General features: G+C 33.5%; 1 protein-coding gene across 11 annotated transcripts in view; it reads left to right on the forward strand.

Annotated features, from left to right (window-relative positions):
• Positions 1-20307, forward strand: part of LOC123556315 (arf-GAP with Rho-GAP domain, ANK repeat and PH domain-containing protein 1-like) — a 166433-nt gene extending 146126 nt beyond the window's left edge. For all 11 annotated transcript variants that reach the window (XM_053542542.1, XM_053542545.1, XM_053542549.1 and 8 more), the window contains 16 exons: positions 2545-2635; positions 2813-2890; positions 3758-3892; positions 4170-4275; positions 4512-4605; positions 5414-5515; positions 7436-7516; positions 8232-8306; positions 9758-9863; positions 12298-12428; positions 12854-12967; positions 13474-13559; positions 13873-13911; positions 14431-14521; positions 15035-15063; positions 15608-20307. In XM_053542542.1, the coding sequence (XP_053398517.1) occupies positions 2545-2635; positions 2813-2890; positions 3758-3892; positions 4170-4275; positions 4512-4605; positions 5414-5515; positions 7436-7516; positions 8232-8306; positions 9758-9863; positions 12298-12428; positions 12854-12967; positions 13474-13559; positions 13873-13911; positions 14431-14521; positions 15035-15049 (1344 nt within the window). In that variant the 3' untranslated portion in view covers positions 15050-15063; positions 15608-20307. The remainder of the gene's footprint in view (positions 1-2544; positions 2636-2812; positions 2891-3757; positions 3893-4169; positions 4276-4511; positions 4606-5413; positions 5516-7435; positions 7517-8231; positions 8307-9757; positions 9864-12297; positions 12429-12853; positions 12968-13473; positions 13560-13872; positions 13912-14430; positions 14522-15034; positions 15064-15607) is intronic.
• Positions 20308-20601: the final 294 nt, after the last annotated feature.

Here is a 20601-nt window from a genome sequence, read left to right on the forward strand (position 1 = left end):
ATCTTGGACGAGTTTGATATTGGGTCATCTGGGGTCAAAAACTAGGTCACCAGGTCAAATCAAAGGAAAAGCTTGTTAACACTCTAGAGGTCACAATTTTGGCCCAATCTTAATGAAACTTGGTCACAATGTTAGCCTCAATAAAATCTTGGACGAGTTCAGTATTGGGTTATCTGGGGTCAAAAACTAGGTCACCAGGTCAAATCAAAGGAAAAGCTTTTTTTTACACTGTAGAGGCCACATTTATGACTATATCTTCATGAATCTTGGTCAGAATGTTAATCTTGATGGTCTCAAGGTCCAGTTTGAATCTAGGTCATGTAGGATCAAAAACTAAGTCACCAGGTCAAATCAAAGGAAAAGCTAGTTAACACTGTAGAGGCCACATTGATGACCATATCTTTATGAAACTTGGTCAGAATGTTGATCTTGATGATCTATAGGTCAGGTTCAAATCTGGATCAGGTGTGGTCAAAAACTAGGTCACTAGGTCAAATCAAATGAAAAGCTTGTTAACACGCTAGAGGCCACATTTATGACTATATATTCATGAAACTTGGTCAGAATGTTAATCTTGATGGTCTCAAGGTCCAGTTTGAATCTGAGTCATGTAGGATCAAAAACTAGGTCACCAGGTCAAATCAAAGGAAAAGCTAGTTAACACTGTAGAGGCCACATTTATGATCATATCTTAATGAAACTTGGTCAGAATGCTGATCTTGATATCTATAGGTCAAGTTTAAATCTGGATCAGGTGGGGTCAAAAACTAGGTCACTAGGTCAAATCAAATGAAAAGCTTGTTAACACTCTAGAGGCCACATTTATGACTGTATCTTCATGAAACTTGGTCAGAATGTTAATCTTGATGATCTTTAGGTCAAATTCGAATCTGAGTCATTTAGGGTCAAAAACTAGGGCACCTGGTCAAATCAAAGGAAAAGGGAGTTAACACTTTAGAGATCACATTTATGACCATATCTTTATGAAACTTGGTCAGAATGTTAATCTTGATGATCTTTAGGTCAATAGGTCAGGTGAGCGATACAGGGCCTTCATGGCCCTCTTGTTTTTATAAAACATTATGAAATGTTGACAAAAGTGTTGGTCGCAATTGATATTATAACATTTATTATGAAACATGCCCCTTTAATTAGTATAAATTTGTAAGAAAAAATATTATGAATCAAATGATCATATGGGGAAGGTATTGTCAAATTGTCATAGGACTTTCGATTAGATACTTCAGGTTTCTAGAAGTGAATTTAGGTTGTTTGTCAGATGAGATTGTCTTTATTTCAGTTCACCAAATTTTGCTTCAGGTATAAGATTTATCAAAAGAAAGGAAAACATTTCAAAATTAATCAGTAATGAATAATCAAAATAAATCTCGTACATGTTTACCTTTTGTTTAACAGTATATTCCCTTGTGCAATATTATAAGGCTTTTGCCAGTTAAATCAAGTTCTAAATAACATAAGAAAACTACAATGTGACAAATACTTCAGAAAAGCAGCATTAACATGGTGAGTATCAGGTTTTAGTGTAGGTTTGTAGTGTGAAGAGGTTGTCAGGATCTGCAGTGATTTACATGACAGTGTGTTGGTGTGTAGTAATCTATAACAGAATTTACAAGCATGATAAATGACATGCTATAGTTCATTTACATTTAATTTCTCATACATACAGAATTTCAGTTTTTGTAAAAATCTTTACTTAATTCTATATTCCCAGCAGGAAGAGAATTACAAGAATAAAGTTAGGAAACTAAATTGGGGTGAACATAAGATTTGTTAAAATCAAGTATAAATACAAGTAATTGCATCAATTCAGTTAGTCCAAAATAAAGAATATTAAACTAAATGTTGTAAAATCATTAATTTTCATAGATTTTGTAAATGAGTCAATCAATGAAATACAAGATGAAGAAGTAAAATTAACATTCATTTTGTGTTTAAAAGTTGAAATCCACAAAGCCATACACCCTACACTTAAACTACAAAAAGTGAAATGATTTCACAATAAGAAGTAATTTATTTACTGATGTAGAAAATTGGGTGTAAAAGATTGGTGAAGGTATTTTAATAGACTGGTAGAAAATTTTGAAGTGCAATCTCTGAAGTTTTATGTGGTTATGAAATTTGTCAGTGATTCACTTGTTAGTGCATGTACATTTGTAGAGTAAGTAGTGAATGACTGTATGTTTAAAGGACAAAATTGTTGTTTCTTAAATGTTTTTCAAGTGTGTAAATAACTTTTTTATAGCATATAACCTTTGTTAGAGTAATTTACATATACTTCTTTTTGTTACTGACAAATACAGTTAAAAAACACAAGTGTTTTATTGATGTGAAACCTTTTTATTGCCACCATTTCTCTTGAATGTTACTCTAAAAAGCCAACATTTATGTATTTTCCATAGGGCAAATATATTTGAATGTTTGTATTAAGAAAATAAAACTGATTCCATGCATTAACAAAGGAAGAAGTAGGAAATTAGATTCTGTGACATCTGAAGCAACAGTGTTGTTTGTGTTTTCTTTCAGAAAGGGGGTGATATTCTAGAAGAACAGGCTTTGACCAATGATGATGTTCCAATTATAATATCTTGTTGCATAGACTTTATAGAACAATATGGTGAGTATCTTTTAAAACAGCTTTAACCAGTTTTTACATTCAAGTTATATCATGTTGTATACTTTATAGAACAATATGGTGAGTAAAATATCTTCTGAAACAAATTTCAACCAATAATGTCAGTCCAATTATAGAGGATATTGTATGACATGTAAAAACAAAGTTCCATCATTTCAGGATTAAGAATGGATGGGTTATACAGAAAAGCTGATACAGAATCTAAAATAAAGGCATTGCTGCTTAAATTTCAGGAAGGTAGGATAATTAATTCAGTGTTGTTGTTGTGTGTAACGTAAACTAATTTGCGTTATCCTCAGTCTATGTTTTAAAACTATTTATCACATGTTTGACATCACAGGAGTGAAATAAAGCCATTACTTAAAATTGATAATACACTAGACTAGTGTATTAAAGCTTTGATGTAGACTTTGTTTGTAGTATAGGAGATGCTGATCCAATTGACTTGTTTATAATAGTTAAAGAAAGTAGAAGTTTTGGTATTTTGGCAGGAAAAGCTTCAGTGATGAAAAGAACATTAGAGATTTTCCACGTTAAATATATTAAACTTGTTGAATAAAATTGATAAAATGCTTGGCAGAGCCTTGCATTTTATTATTCTATTCAGCTTGATGAAATGACACTCATCTGATATCCTCTATTTAAATATTAATGATTATTTAAAAGTGACAGCCTGTGGGATATTAACGCTTTATAAGCAATAAGCACTGCGGAAAATGGTTCCGTATACGGGAGTGTACACATTCCGTATACTCCTAATATACGGGCATATACGGAAACATTTTTCCCGTATATGGAACATTCCATATATGGGAATCCCGTATTCTTTAATTGGTCATTCATGTTTTTCTCTCATGGATCCGTTCATTCATACTTAGCATAAATACGTTTCAACAGTTTATGTCAGTATTCAAAGTTAGGGATTGTCATGGTCCAAAAGTATGTTTAAGGCGTAGGTTTTGATCATACTTTCAGGAAAGATACCTTTTATATGATATTCGTATATTAGACATATACGGGACCGTATACTCCCGTATATGCACATATTTTTCGCAGTGAAGAACAACAAGTAAACTAAAGAATATTTTTATTTTATTTTCTCAGATGCAAGATCTGTAGTGTTACGTATAGAAGAGGAATCAGTTCATCTTGTATGTAATGTATTGAAGAGATTTCTAAGGAATTTGTCTGACCCACTTCTCACTGCTCATCTCTATAAAAGATGGATACAGACAGCTGGTAAGATCAAAGTTTTGATTTTCTGTCTATTGAAATATAAAGAAGATTTAGTTAGAAACTCTTTTCAGCTATTTAACTTTAAATGAAAACTGTTGTGCCATTTTGATTTGATCAAATGTTCATTGTGCTTTTGTTCATTTGCTTGTCACATGTTTTCTGTCAGGAGGATGAAATAAAATGTGTAAGAATTTCTGTTATAAGCATAGACTGCAACCAACCAAAATAGTAGCAGACTCGGTTTGACTGAAGTCTAAAAATACGTATTTTTTGTTTGCAGCTGAAATTGACCACAATGTAAAGTTACAATGGTACAAATATTTGTTACAACAGTTACCAAGAATTAACTACCTCACTCTAAGAACACTGGCTTCACATCTTAGCAAGTAAGTATTGTGTCTAGTAACAGACATTGCTTTTGCTTGTCAGGAGATGTTTAAATTATCTGATTTATTTTTTTTATCTTTGATGAATGAAAATGGCTTTGAAACTGAATGTGGTGGTCCTTTAATGAAAGTTGGTCTTCACTGATTGATTAGTTTGACTTATAATTATTAAAGGACTGTAGTAATTGTTGAGGCTTACCTTTGAAACTATATTACCATTTTCTCCATTTACACAGATTGTCAAAACATGCAGATGAGAACCTGATGAATTTACACAACATATCAATAGCTTTTGGATCAACCCTGATGAAGTCAGACAAAGTAGAAGATGTATGTATTTCAGCTTATTGCCAGTAAAACATTAAGTATTAAAAGTGAACAGTGGCTTTCATTGCTGCTTTATCAACATCTACAATAAAATTTCTTTTTATATGTTTTACAGCAGCAGTTTTAAGTGTTGAAATGCTTCCTCAACAGGTGTATTTATCATCAGTTTATCCTATATTCTGTTGCACAATCTTAAAACATCCTTAAATTTGAACTTTGTACTTACAAAGTTCTGAAAAATGCAAAAATATCCAGGACAGAACTTGAATTATTTACTGATATATGAAAAATGGAAGTAAGTTGTGAATCTTTTGACCATAGATTTAGCAGTGGTGAATTACGCTATTCATACTAAATTCAAACAAATAATGAGGAGGTGGGTGGGTGGGATGAATGCTTATGCAGGGAGGGGGCTATGTTTTTGGTATGGATTTTTAGCTTGCGTGAAGTTGGCATCCAGCTTCTGTGTTTTCTGGTAAGCTGTTTCTGGTGAAAAATGCCGGAATGTAGTGTTGTCAATGAAAAATGTACCTATAGTTGAGCGAAGTGGACGATGAATGTAAAGGAGAATGCAAATTAAAACAGATTTGTGTAATAAATATCATGCAAAAAATGAAAGGCATTTTTGAAATACATTGTTGGATATTGAAAAATTAGCCCTTAAAAATAAAAAAATCTCAAGTCTGGAAATATTTGCATGGTGAGATGTATGAACCCCAGGCCATATAAAGTATTGGGCTAAATGTATCACTTAGTGAATGTAAAGATACGGTCATAATTCTTGTACATACATTAGCTGTGGTAATTTCAGGTAACAATAAATGCGAGTGCTGTGGGCAGTTCCATGCAGCTTGAGATGAAGGTTATATCAGATGTTGTCACCTATCATGAATGGCTGTTCGATATCAAAGATGTAAGTTTCTAGCTCACCTGAGCCAAAGGCTCAGGGTGAGCTATTGTGATCACTCACCATCCGGCATCTGGCGTCCGGCCGTAAACTTTTACTTTAAATGACTTCTCCTCATAAACCCCTAGGCCAATTTCATCCAAACTTCACAGGAATGTTTCTTGGGTGAAGCTCCACAAGAATTGAATTCCATGCAGAACTCTGGTTGCCATGGCAACCGAAAGGAAAAACATTGAAAATCTTCTTCTCAAAAATCAGATGCCTTAGAGCTTAGATATTTGGTGTGAAGCATTGTCTAGTAGACCTCTACCAAATTTGTTCGAATCATGACCCCAGGGTCAAATTTGACCCCGCCCGAGGGGTCATGATTTTACATAGGAAAATCTTAAAAAATCTTCTTCTCAAAAACCAGAAGCCCTAGAGCTTAGATATTTGACATGTAGCATTGCCTAGTGGACCTCTACTAAAGTTGTTCAAATCATGACCCCGGGGTCAAAATTGACCACGCCCCAGGGGTCACTTGATTTTACATAGATTTCTATAGGAAAATCTTCAAAAAAATTTCAAAAATAAACCAGAAGGCCTAGAGCTTAGATATTTGACATGTAACATTGCCTAGTGGACCTCTACAAAAGTTCAAATCATGACCCCCGGGGTCAAAATTGACCCCACCCCAGGGGTCACTTGATTTTACTTAGGATACTTAGGAAAATCTTCAAAAATTTTCTAAAAATAAACCAGAAGGCCTAGAGCTTAGATATTTAAAATGTTGCATTACCTAGTGGACCTCTACAAAATTTGTTCAATCATAACCCCTGCGGTCAAAATTGACCCCACCCCAGGGGTCACTTGATTTTACATAGGATAATCTTCAAAAAAAATTCTAAAAATGAACCAGAAGGCCTAGATCTTAGATATTTGACATGTAGCATTGCCTAGTAGACTTCTACAAAATTTATTCAAATCATGACCCCGCCCCATGGGGTTACTTGATTGTACATAGAAAAATCTTCAAAAATTTTCTAAAAAGAAACCAGAAGGCCTAGAGCATAGATATTTGACATGTAGCATTGCCTAGTGGACCTCTACAAAATTTGTTCAAAGCTTGACACCCCAGGGTCAAATTGACCCAGCCCCAGGGGTTACTTGATTGTACATAGGGAAATCTTCATAAATTTGCTAAAAATGAACCAGAAGGCCTAGATCTTAGATATTTGATATGTAACATTGCCTAGTAGACTTCTACAAACTTTGTTCAAATCATGACCCCTGGGGTAAAATTGACCCCACCCCAGCAGTAAATTTATTGTACATCGGAAAATCTTCAAAAGAATTCTAAAAATAAACCAGAAGGCCTAGAGCTTAGATATTTGACATGTAGCATTGCCTAGAGGACCTCTACAAAATTTGTTCAAATGATGACCCCCAGCGTCAATTGGCCCCGCTCCAGGGGATACTTGATTGTACATAGGAAAAACTTCCAAAAAATGTCTAGAAATAAACTAGAAGGCCTAGAGCTTAGATATTTGGTGTGTAGCATTGCCTAGTGGATCTCTACCAAGTTTGTTCAAATCATGACCCCGGGTTCAAGCTTAAATGCAAATCTTCATAGCATCCATTTAACCAGGTTAGCGATATAGGGCCATCATGGCCCTCTTGTTATGTTACATCAGGTTTTCCAAATGATTTAATTAACATAATTTGTTGCCATTGTTGCCATATATATCCCTTTCATCTTCAAAATGAACTGTGTCACTGTTATTGGTGGTTGTAATGTTACTGTGTAGAGGTTTCTTTCATACTTATTTCTCTCTGGCTTAGATAGTTTGTATCTAGTGTAACTCATTTTTTTGTTCAGAGGTTAGGAAAAAAACAAATTTGTAGAAACTTGTGTTCTAGTTACAAAACAATTGTACTGATTAACAGGATGAGAGGAAATCAAGTCTTGTTGAAGATAAGATCCGAGAGGCACAGAGAAAAATGGAAGAAATTAACAAAAATAGAACTGTGAGTATTTCTTGAAGGTTTCTTTCATGCAGAATAAAATAACAAAATTCATAATGAGCCATGCCATGAGAAAACCAACATAGTGGGTTTGCGACCAGCATGGATCCAGACGACCAGCCTGGGCATCCCTGCAGTCTGGTCAGGATCCATGCTGTTCGCTAACAGTTTCTCTAATTGCAATAGGATCTGAAAGCGAACAGCATGGATCCTGACCAGACTGCGCAGATGCGCAGGCTGGTCTGGATCCATGCTTGTCACAAACCCACTATGTTGGTTTTCTCATGGCGCGGCTCAATTATGAAGTTGATTTATATGAACTATCACTGCAATATCAGTAATAGTGAAGATGATGGAATTTATTATATCCATGTTGTTTTAACTTTATGCTTCAAATGCAGAACAGAAAAATAGAGTTTGATTAGGATTTTGAAGACAGCTATATTGACATAGGTGATATTAATGATGATGTTGGTGGTAAATGATGATAGTGGTGTTGGTGATGATGATGATGTTGGTGATGAGCTGATAAGTTTTCTTTTACTTTTTCTGCATCATACAAAAATGCACTAATGATTATGACGGTCATATGGTGATGTTGTTGATAAAACATCATCATCACCTTGCTGTTTATGATGACATAGTTTAAAGAACTATTTTATTTCAATATTTTAATATTTTGCATATAACTTTCTGTATTTTATTTTTGTACAAGCAGACAGTGATTCAGAGCAATGACATGATGATATTTGTTTACTACCTTGATCCCAAGGGCAATGCAGAGTCAGTCAGGGTGAGTTTTGCTGTATAATAGTTCAAAGCAATGACATGATGATATTTGTATACTATCTTGATCCCAAAGGCAATGCTGAGTCGGTCAGGGTGAGTTTTGCTGTATAATAGTTCAAAGCAATGACATGATAATATTTGTATACTATCTTGGTCCCAAGAGCAATGCAGAGTCAGTCAGGGTGAGTTTTGCTGTATAATAGTTCAGAGCAATGACATGATGATATTTGTATACTATCTTGATCCCAAAGGCAATGCTGAGTCGGTCAGGGTGAGTTTTGCTGTATAATAGTTCAGAGCAATGACATGATGATATTTGTATACTATCTTGATCCCAAGAGCAATGCTGAGTCAGTCAGGGTGAGTTTTGCTGTATAATAGTTCAAAGCAATGACATGATGATATTTGTATACTATCTTGATCCCAAAGGCAATGCTGAGTTGGTCAGGGTGAGTTTTGCTGTATAATAGTTCAGAGCAATGACATGATGATATTTGTATACTATCTTGATCCCAAGAGTAATGCAGAGTCAGTCAGGGTGAGTTTTGCTGTATAATAGTTCAGAGCAATGACATGATGATATTTGTATACTATCTTGATCCCAAAGGCAATGCTGAGTCAGTCAGGGTGAGTTTTGCTGTATAATAGTTCAGAGCAATGACATGATGATATTTGTATACTATCTTGATCCCAAAGGCAATGCTGAGTCGGTCAGGGTGAGTTTTGCTGTATAATAGTTTAAAGCAATGCCATGATGCTATTTGTATACTGTCTTGATCCCAAGAGCAATGCTGAGTCGGTCAGGGTGTGTTTTGCTGATATAATATCATCTGTGTGAAGTTATAACAGAAATGGAAATAAAAAATGTGTAATTTCATCTGTAAAATGTTGTGTCATATTAAGGTCAGAGACCACCAATTCAAAAAACTTACTGGGAATGAGATAAGTGTATACCTTGAAATGAGGTAATATTTGTCCTTTCTGATTGGTCAGTCATGTAAAGAAACCCAAGAAATGATTATTCTTTTCAAAATGGAATATTTTACAGCATTTATAGTATATCATTATACAGTTTGACCAAATTTGCTACATTTTATGTGTATTGTAAAAAATTACTTAAATAAAGTATCACTATTCATATGTTTTTCATCCAATATTTCATGGGAACTAAGATAGTTCTTGAACAAAATGTTATTGCTTATATATGTTTCGATTTATGGAAGGCCATGCATACCATTATGTTAAAATGGAAGTCTACCGGAAAACAATTGGTGTTCTCTAACCATTATGTATAAATATTTTTCTGTTCCTGAATGGGCCCAGATATTTTTGCAGAAAAAAAGTATTTTCTGAATCATTCATATACCATAGAGAGTTCTGTCTGCATTGGCTAAGATGTTTTGGGGCTTGTGCTATAGTTAAAAAGTAAGGGATGGGTTATATTTCTATTTTTAGATCAACAAGGACACCACAGCAGCTGATATTGTTCATACACTGACCACAAAACTAAAACTGACCACTGGATCCTGGACAGTACATGAAATTATCAAAAATGAGCTAGGTTAGTGCTGTTAACTGACATAAAATTGTATATGTCATTAAATTGTTAGGCCTTTAAAGATAAATTAACCAAAGCGTTAGTGTGCCATGAATTCATCAAAGAATTATATAGAAGAGAGAAAGAATGTAGTACATGTATATGCTGTCCTAGACTATAAGACTATATATAGACTATATAATTAAAATCCGTAACTGTCTACAACAAACAACTTCTACATTTACAATCATGTGTGATATGTACTAAAAAAAATTTGAAAATTTAGCATTCCAATATTTGAATATTCCTGTTATTTGAATATTTCCTGCTGACAAATAGGTTATTCAAATATCTGAAATCCACTGTATATGCTGTCCTAGACTATCAGGTGTCAATGTTTCAACTTAGATTTTATGAAACAGATACTGAACTTCTGAAATATGCATACTTGGAAAGAATGTTGTTGTAAAATTTTACTGGGTCAAAACTATATAAAATACAGTTGGTGAACTTTTGAGTAGTGTCCTGTTATTTTTAGCTTAACTATATGAAGTATGTAGAGAGCTATCCTACTCACCTCGGCGTAGGCTTCTGAGTCTTTCCACATCCCCACCTTGGTTAAAGTTTTTTTCACACTTTCTTTTTTCTCCTTATCTCTGTAATCACTTAATGGATTTGCTTAAAACTTAAAATAGTTGTTCCTTATCATCACCCACAGCCTATGGCACAAGGTTGATAACTCTCACACCAATATTTCATGAATTATCCCCCCTTTTTACTTAGAATTTCAGGTTAAAGTTTTGATGCACTTTCACACTATCTCAGTTATTTCTGTTTGTATAAGGGTAGATAATAAGGATGCACTTATACTTGTACATCCTTGGTGTAGAATTAGGGTTTTTAGTGTTATTAAATGATGTGGAAGAGTGAGAGGTCCAATATGTGATTCTTGGTGATGGCAGAAATATTTTGTCTTTTGTACCGTTGCATTCCATAAATTTAAAACTTTGTCATAAGTCGGGTTTTTATATCCCCAAAGGTGGGCATATTAAAATTGCAATGTCCGTCTGTCCTTCAGTGCATGCCTCCGTCTCATCTGGGCTGTGACTCTGCCATCCATAATGGAATTCTGAAATAACTTGGTATAAATGTTCATCATAATGAGATGACGTGTTGTACACAAGACCAAGACCCCTAGCTCCAAGGTCAAGGTCACACTTAGAGGTCAAATATTAACAGGGTCTGTTTCTTGTCAGGTCCATAACTCTGCCTGCCATGAAGTGATTTTGAAATAACTTGGCATTAATGTTTATCATAATGAGATGATGTGTCATGATGTGTCATGTTAAGGTCACACCTAGAGGTTAAATGTTAACATGGTCTGTTTCTTGACCAGTCCATATTTCTGCCAGTCTTCAAGAGAGTTTGAAATAGCTTGGCATAAATGTATCCCATAATGAGGCAACGTGTCATGCACAAGACCCAATCTCTAGCTCTAAGGTCGAGAGCACACTTAGAAGTCAAATGTCTGTTTCTTTTCCAGTACATAACTCTGCCATCGATGAAACGATTTTAAAATTACTTGACGTAAATGTTTCCTGTAATGAAATGATGTGTCGTGCCCAGACCCCTAGATCAAAGGTCAAGGTCACAGTTAGAAGTCAAATGTTAACATAGTCTGTTTCTTGTCTGGTCCATAACTCTGCCATTTATCAAGGGATTTGAAAATAATTTGACACAAATGTTAACCATATTGAGATGTGTCACACTTATGATCCGGTTCTCTCAGGTCAAGGTCACAAAATTATTCATACCTTAACTATTCTGGCATATTTTGCACAGACAACTGTAGCATTCTTGGGCACGCTTCGGGGGCATTTGTCACCAGTAGTGACAGCTCTTGTTTAGTGGGCAATTACAACTAATATTTTACCAGATGTTTGTATGCCTCATCTAAATATTAATTTTTTTAATAAAGTTTTGCCTCATCAGCTGTTTAATATCTCTTCTTTTTAAAAAAGTTATGAAGAAAATGAAAATCTTGGACTGTTAATCATGTCACAACTTCATCTGGGTCTATGTACAGCAGGGCAATTCAGACGAAGAGAAAAGAATAACCATCTTAACAGTCCATTTGTATCCCCATAATTTGTGAGGACACATTGGTTGAGAAGGCTAAGACACTTGCCTTTGGAGGTGAAGGCCCCCGGTTTGATTCCTGGCTACTTTTCCTATTGTGGTGTGTCCTTGGGTAAGGCATTTTATCATGATTGCCTCAGTTGACCCAGCTGTAAATGGGTACCAGCAAATTGCTAGAGGTAAGGTATAATTGGTTTTAACTGTTCTTGAAATAGGGTCACTCAAAAGCTCTACAGAGCTTATGTTCATTGTTTTACAAAGCGACAGTAAATGAAATTTACCTTTTATCTTACATTAATCATCTTTGTTTCTATTACAGAGCGGCCATTGGATCCAAATGTGAAAGTATGGCCATTGGTGTATGAGTGGCAGAATTGGTCCAGTGATTATAGTGCTGCTGCTACACTCTGTCTGAAGTCCAGTGAGTTTAGAGAGAAGCTAGAACGTGCTGTATGTACAGTTTAGATATTACTTCTCGTACTGACAAATCACTGTATGAAAAATATTTTGCCTTATGATGTAAACATAAAACTTTAACTGACATTTAGTGGCATATTTCTGTCTTCTTTCAAATCTCTGTTTATTCAGATCTGAAATTCTGGTTACAGACATGCTTAAATTCTTAATATTTAAACAGTTTTCAACATGCTCAAGTGGATGGCATCTCCTCTAAATGTAATGCTGGAACATTTTTGAGTACTGTCAAACATCACAGTAATTTGATGCATTCTCATTCTCGAAATTGATGCTGCCAACTCTTAACAACTAATACAAGTGCAAAGAATATCCTCTAGAAGTATGACATTTGTTGATAAACCTTTAAAGACTAGTGTTAATATGGTCGATAATTACTTATCTGACATTTATATTTACAGTATGACCCTAGTAAACCATTGTTTGCTGAGATGAAATATTGTGAAAAGAAAAGATTTGTAAAGATGGCATTTGAGTTCACACAAGCTAGACTGTCCTGTTATAAAGATACAAAGGTAAAATGTAGCAATGTATTTCTGGTTTGAAAGTTTGGTTGGAGTCCCTGCATTGTAGGTAGTACCCAGACAAAATAAAAGCATCATTGTGAGAAAGCTTGGAGTTATCAAATTCTTTATATGTAACATATATAAAACAGCAGTTAAAAATTAAGATTCCTTGCATGCAACTAAATATACAAAGTACAGTGTATTTTGTCATTACAGTGGTGTCATTAAAGGAGTGAATTATGATTTTGTCATTTTCATAAGGGTGTGAAATACACTGGGTATGTTTTATGTGTGTGGGACTGGATGTATCCATGCATACTTGATAAACAACTAAAGTATTTTATACCTGTGATATTTTGTTTTATATTTCCAGCTTTGTTTTCTCTCTCATTTACAAAGCATTTGAATTTGCCCATTGTTGCAAATTTTTAAAGTTTAAAATTTCCAAAAAACCCAAACCTGCATCACTTTTTTGCGCTAGAAGACCTGAGAAAAGTAACTGTTGTTTTTTCCAGAATGTAAGTAACCCTGCAGGAAGTTGGAATATAGAAGATCTCAGTATTTACAGAGGATGTGATTCTAAAAAGTCTCCTCCCACAAAGTAAGTGTTAATTTAATACCACTGTCTACTTCAGGATTTGATTGTAGTTTATATTTTGAAATCAATATTTATTTCATTGTATCATGTTAATAGCAGTTCTTGAGATATTTTTGGCCCACAAATAAAAACGAGAGTGAAAAATGGCTGCTGATAAAACCTGCTTCCAACAGTTTGATAATATACTAAGTATTGTGGTATTTTATACAAATGCACAGTATCGGATGATAATGTTGATATCTGTGATATTTTAGACCTCCCAACTTATATTTGAATTTTACATACAAGGAGATCATTTATTTTCATATTATTTCAGGTTTTCATTTACCTTTCTGTCAAGAGGAGATAAAGTTGGGTATGTATTACAAAATGCTTTATAAACAATTATTTTACAGCTACCATTTCAGTATTTTCAAAAAAGAAATATGTCAGACATATTGTATAGGTTGTGTGGTAGTGAATCATTAACCTTTTGTGATTCTGCCTTTATCCATGCAGTCTGATCATAATCTGCACTGTTTGACATTCAGTCAGTATATTTTGGTAAGCGCCCCTTTGAATAATAAATGGTATTACCCAAATTTCAATGATGGACCAGTCCATTTTAGAAATTTAGCAGGCTAAAGGTTAATTACCTTTGAAAGCAACCTGGAAAATGTATTTCTGTATTGACAGAAAAACAAGTTTCTATCCCTGCATGTGTTAAAATGACAAATAATAGAAATATGAGTGAGAAATGTGAAATAGCTAATAGAATTGTCTGAAATAGCTAATACAGTAGTATTGTCTGAAATAGCTAATACAGTAGTATTGTCTGAAATAGCTAATAGTATTGTCTGCATTATAATGCTTGATTACTGGCTTGTGTTTTCAGTGAGAAAGATCTGCCGTGTTTTGGTAGAGCAGTGTGCTGTACTTCAGAACATGACATGTTATCATGGATGTCAGGTCTACAGATGGCACAGGTACTTTGTTTTAATTAACAACCTCAATCTATATTTATAAATGTGTCATTAAGTAATACTTGTGTTACATTTCTGAAAGGAATTTTCTCTTCTTATTTAAGGATCTTTTATCAGTGTATGCAGTGATGACAGTTTCTTGATAGTAATTATTGTGGTACACTATACATTGACAAATCGGATTTGTACATGGAGTACAGGCCCTAATAAAGACAACTGGTTCAGCTCCTTTAGACTGCCACTACACTAAATGTCTTAGTTAATTTGCACTTCGTCTTGGGGAAGTTACTTCCTTGAAACATGACAGTATTCTACAAACTTCAGAAATATTTAAGCATCAAGTGATGACCAAATGTTACTGAAATAGTGTTGAAAAAAATCTGTAAAATGATAGAATGCAATCAAGCAAATTAATGAAGATATTTCCAGTTATCCAAATAATCATAAATTGAATTGTCAGTTTTTTTCTGATATATTTGTAGCAACTTTCACGTGTTGTTATATTTTATTATTTAGCACCCAAGGAGATGAATGGAGTAATCTTGGTAAGTAAAGTTTGTACTTGTATTGCCAGTAAAATTGTCTACATGACTTACCATTCATGAGAGATACCATCTCGGTACCTTAGTGGTAGAATGCCCAATTCAAGTGTAGGGGGGCATGGGTGTGCTACCTGTCTGTGTCACACTTAAGATGTGAAAAATGATACTACTAGCTTTTACGCTTGGTGCTCTGCATTAAAAGGGTAGTTCTATGACAAGTCAGCCCAGTGTCGGTATAGTGTGACTGAGGGGTTATCATGCCAAGTGTCTACAGCCTGATATTTTAGTGAGGCAGCACTAAAGATGTGCATTGTGATCACTGCTACAAGTAGACACTGTCATTTATATGAGTGAAATATTGTTGAAAAATACGGTAAACCCATACACATTCATATTCATAAGAGATGTTGAACCAGTCATTATTCTGTTAATATATAATTAATATTTATCAGTCACTTATATATGCTTTGTTATACCAACTGTTCATTTTAATGGTATAATACATTTTTCTTTTATAATCATGGTCAGTGTATTTTTTTCACTTCAGAATAGAATTTCAGGGGAATGTGCAATCAAGAAAAGATGTTTTCTTCCAGAAAGTCTTCCATCGATGGTTTTAAAATTTGCAGATAGAGGTCAGAGAGGCTTTAAGAAAGGTCATTGGTGTGTGTTGAGGAATGAAGAAGACAAGATGTATATAGTGAAATGCTGACATAAGTCATTGAAGTACCATGAAATGGCAGATGATATCACTTGGATGATTGTTTTATATGGATTGTTTTGCAGAGATACAAATTTAAGCCACTTTTGGAATTACTGGACAAGTGCTGCTTGTTATATTGTAGTAAATTAGTAGAATTTTTTCTAGCACTATTATTTTTATGGACAGATTGATAAACACCTGAAATGTTCAGTGACAAAAAAGAGGAAATTAATTGATTTAATAGACAATACAGAATGCTCTGTATGATGAATAGATAAAACATTTAGGTATCTTAGATCTATAAGTTAGTGCTTAGATGTACTCCTGTTGCTGATGATCAATTTAAAGTTATTGTCCCTGAAGACTGCAGTACACCCTTGTTACATAGAAGTAACCATTTACAACTGTTGTGATAGTCATTTTCCATTGCCCCACTGCAATCTTAGTTATTGAAAGGAACAATTAGGAACTATTTCAGTTTCATATTAATTCCTTTCTTGTACTTAAGAAAAAGTTATTCATTTCTTAGCTGTTTTCTTTAGAGTGATTATTTTTAAAGGAACAAGTACTGTTTATTACATTGTAATCCTTTCCTGTATTAGAGGAAATAGAATTTATTAAATACATGTTTATTTACCTTGGAGGATCAAGTTGTTTAAGGAACAAACATTTGTTTACAGTGAAAACTAATACATTTTGTGTATTATTCTTAGTGTTATTTGTGTGTTTGTTTTGGTCAGTGGGTATAAATATTACATAAACTGTATAAAATACAATAAATTGTTATAATTTATGTATATAAGATATTTTAGTGTGAGCAGTAGTACTGTAGATATATAGAGCTTTATTGTGCAATACAATATATTATTATCCACTGTTTATGCTTCAGGTGCTTCATGAAAATATTTTAGGAGCAGAAAAGTTTGTTTGAAACACGAATAGAGTAATAATTGATCAATGAAACAACACTTCATTTTATTTCATGTTCCTTGTTCATTCATCTTGAGATATAGATTGAAAACAACGTTTTAAAAAGCAATGACCTTGACCGATTAATTTAGCCCTGCCAGATATGTGTTCATTATTTTGATTACTTTAGCCCTACTGCTCTATCCAAAATTGCAGTTATTGGGAGAATTCATTTCCAACAGAAATGCACCTGTATAAATATGTTGAATCAGTTCCTTTTCAATACCAAATCTAACTTGTTCAAATTAGGCTTTAAAAGCAGATACGTTTATCTAATTATCTTGTTTTTACTCAACTTGATTTTCACCCACCCAATCTAAATCACTGACTCTCTATTAACTTTCTTTTCTCTGAATACAGTATAGAGATTCAATGACCCCTGGACAATAAAGTTTTCTCTAAGGTAATAGAAGAAAGATTTTTGATTGATAGTGTATTCCTTGCAAATGTTTACATGTGTAAAAACTTGTGTAAACTTTCTGTAATAGGATTCTAAACGCATTTTGATAGCGAGCGAGCAATTGCGCAAAGCGCAATTGCGAGCCCATAGCTCGCCTTACGGCAATGTGTAGGCAAATATAACAAAGGTGTGCCGAATGGGGCAAAGTGATGTAGCTGAAAAATTTTCCTCTCGTCTGGGCGCCGCCATTTCAGGTGCCTCCATTTTGTTCTACTTCCGTCAAAGTCGGGAAAATTGTTTTTTTTTTTAATTTTATATTTGAGTTACAATCTCTATGTTCATTATGTGTCTATTTTTAAAAAAGTTATGTTATGGAAATAATTTCAATTTTGCTTTTATTTTTCAAAGTGCGTGTCCCTAGAGGACAGGTGCTCACAGGAAATGCTTTGTTGGCAGTGAATACAGAACTTCATTTGATTGATGAATATTATCCATAACTCAAAAATAATGCAAGAAAGATTTCCAGTTGGTAGAAAAAAAAATATGATTTTCTTTTAAAAGATCAAGCATTGGCCAGAAAATGGGATAAAATGTCATAAATAAGCATAAAGCCATAAGAACGCCACAAACAGGTAATGACGTCACCGTGACACCGGCTTTCCATAAATTTTGCAACGTATGATATTCGCTGTTACAGGTATAATGACCATAAAGTTTTGTTTCTTTTCAAGTGAATAGGTTCTCGGAATTGTTTTAAGCAGTGAATAGTTTCTTTGCCGTTTAAGCTACGCTCGCTCAGAGGCTTTGCCTTTTTCATATTATATTGTAGAAAATTACTGTACAGATTGAAAATGGTTCCTTTTTATATAATGAATAGTGCTCTACTAATTGATGTTTATTTAGAAATAAGTACTTTATGTTTTTACACAATCATTATAAAATAGTATGAAAAGATACAGCCTGCTGGAAAGGCAATTCAAATTTTTAATCTTTTTGTAAATCTTTTGACAAATTCTTGGACAAATATTTTACAAATTCACATATTTTTAAGCTTGTCATGTCCTTGAATCATTTAATATAATATATGTACTTGTATATCTTGTAGATAACTTACACCATCTGATAGAGTAACATATTTCCTGTCTTTCTTCATTTCCATCATACTTTGTTATATATATCTAAGTCAGATATTTATTTTTGTACACACATTACTTGTTATAATCTCTTTGTGATAAATCTTGAATATACACAAACTATTGTTATATAACTTACATATTCATTATATCATTGCATTATTTAAATAGTATAAATGTTGTACATGTCATTTTAAATTGTAAAATACAAGGAAAGATCTTATTATATGATTGTTTTTAATAGTGACAGTTAGAAAAAGAATAGCTTGATTTAGTCTGTTTGTGAAAGGTAATGTATTGTTCAATATACCACTAGAACTGGGTTTAGGGAAAAATCTCTAATACACATGTATTAATGGGGTCCATGATACCAAAGTAGCTTATAATGTGAAGGCATCAAGTCTAAGTCTGTGTTGGTGGATGTGGGGGGGGGGGGGGGGGGGGGGGTGGCTTTTATGACAGCCATAAAGCACTTACAGAATACTATTGTGATAGGTTTAGAAACAATATAACCTATGTGTTTGTTTTTGCTTCAGAAAGTCTATATGTTATACTTGAAAATGACAATTTTCTAAATTTCTGTGGATTAAACAGATTAAGTTTTTCTCAGAATTTATACAGTTGATATATACAAAACAAATACAAACAGTTTACCAGTAATACCTAAAATTGGGCTATATGTGAGTTTTATAAACTTGTAACTTGTTTTCAAATAGAAAAACTGACCATGAAAAAAGTGATAAAAAATCAGATAGCTTGTATAACTTATTTTTCGGCATTTTCCTTTATCTTATTTGAACCTTGTCTAAGTGTTATTTAAGTCGTTAATTCAATGGGCTATAGCCAGTACTACATTTTTTACCAATCATGTTACTGGCCAAAAGGAGTCTCTTCTTTTATTGTTTGTTTAGCACTTGCTCACGATTTCTTTATTCATTAGAAAATATGTGCATATATGTGTTTTAGTTTTAAAAAGTCTTCCTTGGAAATGAATTCATGAAGAAATTGGAGCAGTCTTCCTGTTGAAAGTTAACACAGAACTGCACAGCTTAAATGTAGTGCTGGAAATTAAATACTTAAAAAAATAATATGCTCATAATTATATAGACATGTTGACTTTAGTATATTTCTCACATAGGTTTTTGTTAAATAGATACATGTATAAGAAAACTAGACCGATGAGAGTTGTATGTTCATTGCCTGTGGTATAAAAGAATCTCTCAATGTTTAGAACACCAATGATAAGCAGATGTTTACTTAAACCGTTTCATACCTGTGTTTGAAAAATAGATCTTTCCTTAGAATGGTGGAACCAGTGCTTGGCGTAACTCTTGAAGATTGGCACTTTTCTAGTGTTATCAAGTTATTACTTACAGTTAGTTGAACCAACAATCATTTGAGCTTTAAATGATAAATAAAATAAGCCTATATGTCCTTTGACTGAAAAGTATCGTTTGTCAAACAGACTGCCATTTGTATTATGTCAAAAATAGTGCCAACCTTATAATAATTGAGATTATTGGTCTAAATTTACCCATCTATGACATTTAAGATAGGTCATTGATTTAATGCAAAATTTACACTTATTACGACTCCTTTATGTAAAACAGATAGTCTTTCATTATACACATTTTTTTTATTTTGCCAAAAAAACAGGTAGTCTTTCACAATCCACAATATATTTTTATAATGCCAAACACTTGTCCTCTTTCTGTTGATAACAAACAGCTTTATGTGTCACTGAATGGACTGCCTGCCAAGAAACATACAATTTACTTTTGTTTTTATACCAATGCCATGATATAAAGGGCGGGTTATAAATAAATTATCAAAAAAGGTTCTGTGTTAATTTAGTTTCAGTGTAGAGAATCATTCAACAGGAAATGTGCTGAGCACTGATTCTACCACTCTATATAAAGGGTAATACAAATTTTGTTGACCCCTACAATTATTTAATGTTAATATTGAGTTCCCTTCAGCATAATGAAGGACCGCAACTGTTTGAAATATTACATTATGAAATAAAATATTTTTCTAAGTTATTTTGGAATTTGTTATAACATTTATCTCTTTTCAGTCGATAGAAATTTAAATTTGATTTGTGTAACCCCTTTGCAAATTGCTCTAATTAGAGTTATCAATATGTTTGTGAAAAGGCCAAGCAATTTATATGTTATTTCTCACATGGTTAGAGGAGGCACATGACTTCAGATGAATAGCTTAGCTTTACTGTCTTTCCTATAGGATATTTAAATTAGACAGTATTGTTTCATACGAGCAGGTCGCTCTCTCCTGATTTATTAGAAAAGGTGTTCATATATTGTGCTGCTTATTGT

Source organism: Mercenaria mercenaria, chromosome 5, assembly GCF_021730395.1.
Source record: "Mercenaria mercenaria strain notata chromosome 5, MADL_Memer_1, whole genome shotgun sequence".
Taxonomy (NCBI): domain Eukaryota; kingdom Metazoa; phylum Mollusca; class Bivalvia; order Venerida; family Veneridae; genus Mercenaria; species Mercenaria mercenaria.